General features: G+C 39.5%; 1 protein-coding gene across 1 annotated transcript; it reads right to left on the minus strand.

The window, feature by feature from the left end:
* Positions 1–1,790: 1,790 nt before the first annotated feature.
* LOC107016811 lies at positions 1,791–3,290 on the minus strand. Its single transcript, XM_015217161.1, has 3 exons — positions 2,910–3,290; positions 2,561–2,636; positions 1,791–1,801 (listed from the first exon to the last, which is right to left on the minus strand). The coding sequence occupies exons 1-3, from the start codon at positions 3,288–3,290 to the stop codon at positions 1,791–1,793; spliced, it is 468 nt and encodes a 155-aa protein (XP_015072647.1).
* Positions 3,291–4,853: the final 1,563 nt, after the last annotated feature.

Consider the following 4,853-nt stretch of genomic DNA (forward strand, 5'->3'; position numbering starts at 1 on the left):
TGATACGCTCAAACTTACTTCTCAAATAAGAAGTAAAGCGATCGTGTCAAGTAAATAACCCAACTAGTGAGGTTGGGATCGTTCCCACTAGGAAAATAGTTTAGACTTAACTTCAATCTATTACTACTATTGTTCAGTCAATTACTTCCTTGGAAAGCAAAAATGATAAAAGGGGGGTTTTCTATTTCTAAGTAAATGAGAATAACTAGCGAAATTGAAGAAGACACTTAACAGCTTCAAATGTTGGAGTTTAATCAATTAATGAATGTAACTAGGGTTTACGTGTTCCCCACAGGTTCATAACTTGATAATTCTAACTATAACAATTCTTTCCTAGTATCTTGCATGCAAAGTGATAAGTTATGTATTTCTAAATCCTTGGTCCGACATCTAGAAAATTTCACTCCGCACCTTGATCCGGCTTGTGTTGCTATACTAACCCTTATCTTTACCTCATATTAAGCATCATATTCGATATTTGACTAAGTTATTACCTCGTACCAATTAATACTAGCCTATTAGATAGTATACGCTAAATCTATGTTGATAATTCTTTTCCTATTATCTACCTCGTTGGTCCGAAAAGTAGCGTTAAGGCGAGTTCTAACCTTGGCCACCCGTTAAAAAGGCTTCTAAACGAAAGAATTATCAATACATGCAAGACACTATTCTAGAATTGTTATTTTAGTTAGGTTTTACCTCATTATTAGCCTATGGTTCCCACAACCCTAGTTGTGTTTAGTTACCCATAGTCATAATTACAATATTCAAACATGTGATATAAGAATTCGTACACTTACTTCGATGAGAAAGAGTAAAATTGGAAAGTTCACTTGATTAATCAGCAAAAGTCACCAACAATCAATGATAAAAGTCTCAAGATAACCAATAATCTCTCAAAGAGTCTACAAAATAATCAAGAGTCTCCGAATATTCAAAGGTCTAACAATGATCCAGAGTCTAACCTCAAAAACGAAGTTTTTCGAACTATTTATAGAAAATAAAAACCTAATTAAACAAGGACTCTATTTGCTGGAAATCTGTCAAAAACGCGGCTGGATCGACGGACATCGCGACGGATCGTCGTGGTTACGACGGACCGTCATGGACTCCGTCGTCCCTTACTTGATGAAATTTCTTCTGCTGCTCTCTTCATTACCCTCGACGGCAGGTATGACGGATCGTTACGAGTACAACGGTCCATCGAGGATCTCCGTTACAAAACACTTGAACTCTTGGAATATGGGTACTGGGGCTACTTCTCTGATCTTCATGACGAACCTGCGGGACGGACCGTCATGGCTACGACGGTCCGTCACGTTTTCCGTAACCCCACACTTGGTCAGACTTCCCCATCTTCCTTCAGCAGCTGCACTACGCTGCCACCTACGGACCGTCACAAGCTCCGTAGGTGGTCTCTCTGCATTTCTTCGCTCAAAAACCTCCGCATTCATCTTTGGACAGATTTCCTACAAATAAGGAGAAACTTATATAAAAATTAGCACAAAAAGGCTTTTGGACACACTAAACTTAAGGAAAAAGTATTAATAATACCGTGAAACCATGGTATATCATAGTCCACTTCCGTCATTTAAAACTTGAGACTTATTTTAGCAGAAGGTTAAATGAGGTTATCTAAATAAAACGATAGACATTCAGAACGGTCCGTAGATCAATCGACGAACCATTGTCCAATTCCGTCATTTTGGACTTAGAAAATTTTGGGTGATTCAGTTGACGGACCCCATCCATAATTCATTAATTAATTGACTGTCCATACACGGGGTTTCTTACTTTTGGCCTGCAACAGAATTTAAGCTTGTACAAGTTCTAATTCTTAGTTCCTTTAGTGCTTTATTTTTATACAATCAAGTTTTAAACATGTATTTAACATACCAAATACTGGTTCATCATTAATAGGGTTCTGATTTATGCAATAATTAGATTCATCTTACAATGAACATAGAACCCTAAGTCAGAACAATTTAGCCAAACTACAGATTTAACTTGTTAACTTCGCTACACAACCATTGTACATCATCCTTATGGGAGTAATTACACAGTTTAAGTATGCAATTTCACTCCATTCACTCCCAAGGTCAAGAACCACTTTCAGATTCCTATTTGTAACTATGAACGAGCATTCAAAGTTTAAATGATCCAAAGTAGCTTTCTTAGCGGTGGTGTGCTTGTGAGGGACTTGAAAGAAGTAGACTACGCATCCAACCTCGATCACCAGCCTCTTGAGTACGAAGAAACAGAGAATTTGGAAGAGATGGAAAGTTTGGGAAGTAAAAATTATGATGCTTGAGTGATTTGAGATTGGGAGAGGTTGAATTTGAGTGAAATAGGAAGGAAATACTGGAATGAAACAATTATGGAAGGGAATTTTAAAAGAAATGCAAAGGGGGAATGAATTTGAACCGTTATGTCTTTTAATGTGACTGGTCGGGTCGGGTTGGATCACTGGCAGATATGGACCTACGGGACCCCATCGATAGTGCATAGGCCAGTGGAAGGTCGTCGATCACTTTGAGACATAGAAAAAAATGGAACATACCTGGAATGACAGTCCATCGATGGGGTCCGTAGACCTCTGCACCAGTCCACTTTGTGCAGATTTTTGCTTTTGCTCCCTGCACAAGTAACACCCATTAGGCCATTTTTTGTGTTTCTCTAGACACTTTAGTGACATAGACCCTACCCTAATCTCTAGCCAACACTAACACATAAGCAATAATGAAATAATGAAAAAAACGAAACAAAAACTACGACTATTGGTACAAGGAAAACAAAACCTATCGTTGGCTAGAGGATACACCTTGGGTTGCCTCACAAGAAGCGCTTGATTTAATGTCGCGGCATGACCCAAGCCCCTTTATTAGTAAGACTTCATCAAGAAGATAGACCTTAACTACTTCATGCGCACTCTCCGCATGCCCCAAATAGATCTTTATTTTTTGCCTATTGACTGTGAACTTTGCGTCTTCCTTATTATCTAACTCAACCGCTCCATGTGGGAATACTTTAGTGATGAGGAATGGTTCTGTCCACTTGGATTTGAGTTTACCTGGAAACAATCGTAGCCTAGAGTTGAATAGAAGCACCAAATCACCAACTGCAAATTCTCTTTTTTCAATCCTTTGGTCGTGATACTTCTTCATCTTCTCCTTATAGATGGCTAAACTTTCATAGGCCTTTAAGCGAAACTCATCAAGCTCATTCAACCCATTTAGTGTTTGTTCTGCCGCTTCCGTCCAACCCAACTTCAGTTTCTTCATTGCCCACATCGCCTTATGCTCTAGCTCGACTGGCAAGTGACAAGTCTTCCCATATACAAGTTGGTATGGAGACATACCTACGGGAGTCTTGTATGCAGTGCGGTAGGCCCAAAGAGCATCCTTAAGCCTCCTTGACCAATCTATTCTATTAACATTCACCATTTTTGCTAGAATTTGCTTGATCTCACGATTGGACACCTCAACTTGCCCGTTAGTCTATGGATGACAAGGAGTAGCCACATTATGACAAATACCATATATCTCTAATAGTCCTTTGAACAATTTATTACAGAAGTGAGAGCCACCATCACTATTAATGGCCCTAGGTTTGCCAAATCTGGAGAAGATTTTCTCTTTTAAGAATGTGGTGACACTCTTTCCTTTATTGTTAGGAAGCACAATTGCTTCCACCCATTTCAACACATAGTCAATCTCCCAAGAATATATTTCATCCCATGAGAACTCACAAACGTGCCCATAAAGTCAATGCCCCATACATCAAATAGCTCAATCACCTGAATAGGATTCAAGGGGAGTTTTTGCCTCTTCAAAATTCCTCCATCTCGTTGGCACTGATCACATGATTTGGCAAAATCGTGAGCATCTTGGTGAATGGTTGGACGATAATACCCAAAGTGCAAGATCTTATGTGAAATCCAGATACGACTATGGTGCCCACCCACAGGCAAGGAGTGACATGCCTCCAAAACATTCAATATCTCAACCTCAGGTACACAACGACGAATGATCCCATCGGCACAACTCCGATATAAATAAGGCTCATCCCAGAAGAACTTTATCACATCACACATGAAGTTTTTCCATTGGTGGAAGGTCAAGTCTGACGGAACTACATCACTCACCAAATGATTCATGAAGTCTGGAAACCATGGGATCGAATCCTAAGACGCGGCCAAAACATGTTAATATGGGAATGTATCATCAATTTAGTCTTTTCTCCCAATTCACGCATAAGTTCATCCTCCAATCTAGAATAGTGGTCGGCTACTTGATTATCAGTACCCTTTCTATCTTTCACCTCAAAATTAAACTCTTGTAGTAATAATACCCATCTAATCAACCTTGGATTAACATCCTTCTTCGCGATCAATTACCTCAAAGAAGAATGGTTGGCATGCACTATGATTCTCATGCAAAACAAATAGGGGTGAAATTTCTCGAATGCAAACACTGCTCCAAGAAGTTCCTGTTCTATTATCGTATAGTTCTTTTGGGCTTCATTCAGGGCTTTACTGGCATAGTAGATGGGGTGAATGATTTTATTCTTCTTTGTCCGAATACCACACCAAAGATACCCCACTCGCATCACACATCACCTCAAATGGCTCACTCTAATATGGAGAAATAATACTGGGTGCAGACACCAACTTCTCTTTCAAGTCTCCAAATGCCCTCAAACAGGATTCATCGAAATAGAACTGACATTCCTTCTCGAGCAGTTTGCACAAAGGATGTGCAATTTTCAAAAAATCCTTAGTAAACCTCCTTTAAAAGCCAGCATGCCCAAGAAAACTTCTCACACCCTTGACAGAGATGAGTAGAGGAAGCTTC

The sequence above is a fragment of the Solanum pennellii genome, chromosome 4 (genome assembly GCF_001406875.1).
Source record: "Solanum pennellii chromosome 4, SPENNV200".
NCBI classification, from domain to species: Eukaryota; Viridiplantae; Streptophyta; class Magnoliopsida; order Solanales; family Solanaceae; genus Solanum; species Solanum pennellii.

What these genes read in the sequence shown, in the direction of transcription:
- LOC107016811 (XM_015217161.1), bottom strand. Translation starts at nt 3,290, where the DNA reads ATGTGGGCAATGAAGAAACTGAAGTTGGGTTGGACGGAAGCGGCAGAA. An exon ending in GTGCGCATGAAGTAGTTAAG is followed by an intron (nt 2,637 to 2,909) that starts GTCTATCTTCTT and finishes TTACTTGTGCAG; the next exon opens with GGAGCAAAAGCAAAAATCTG.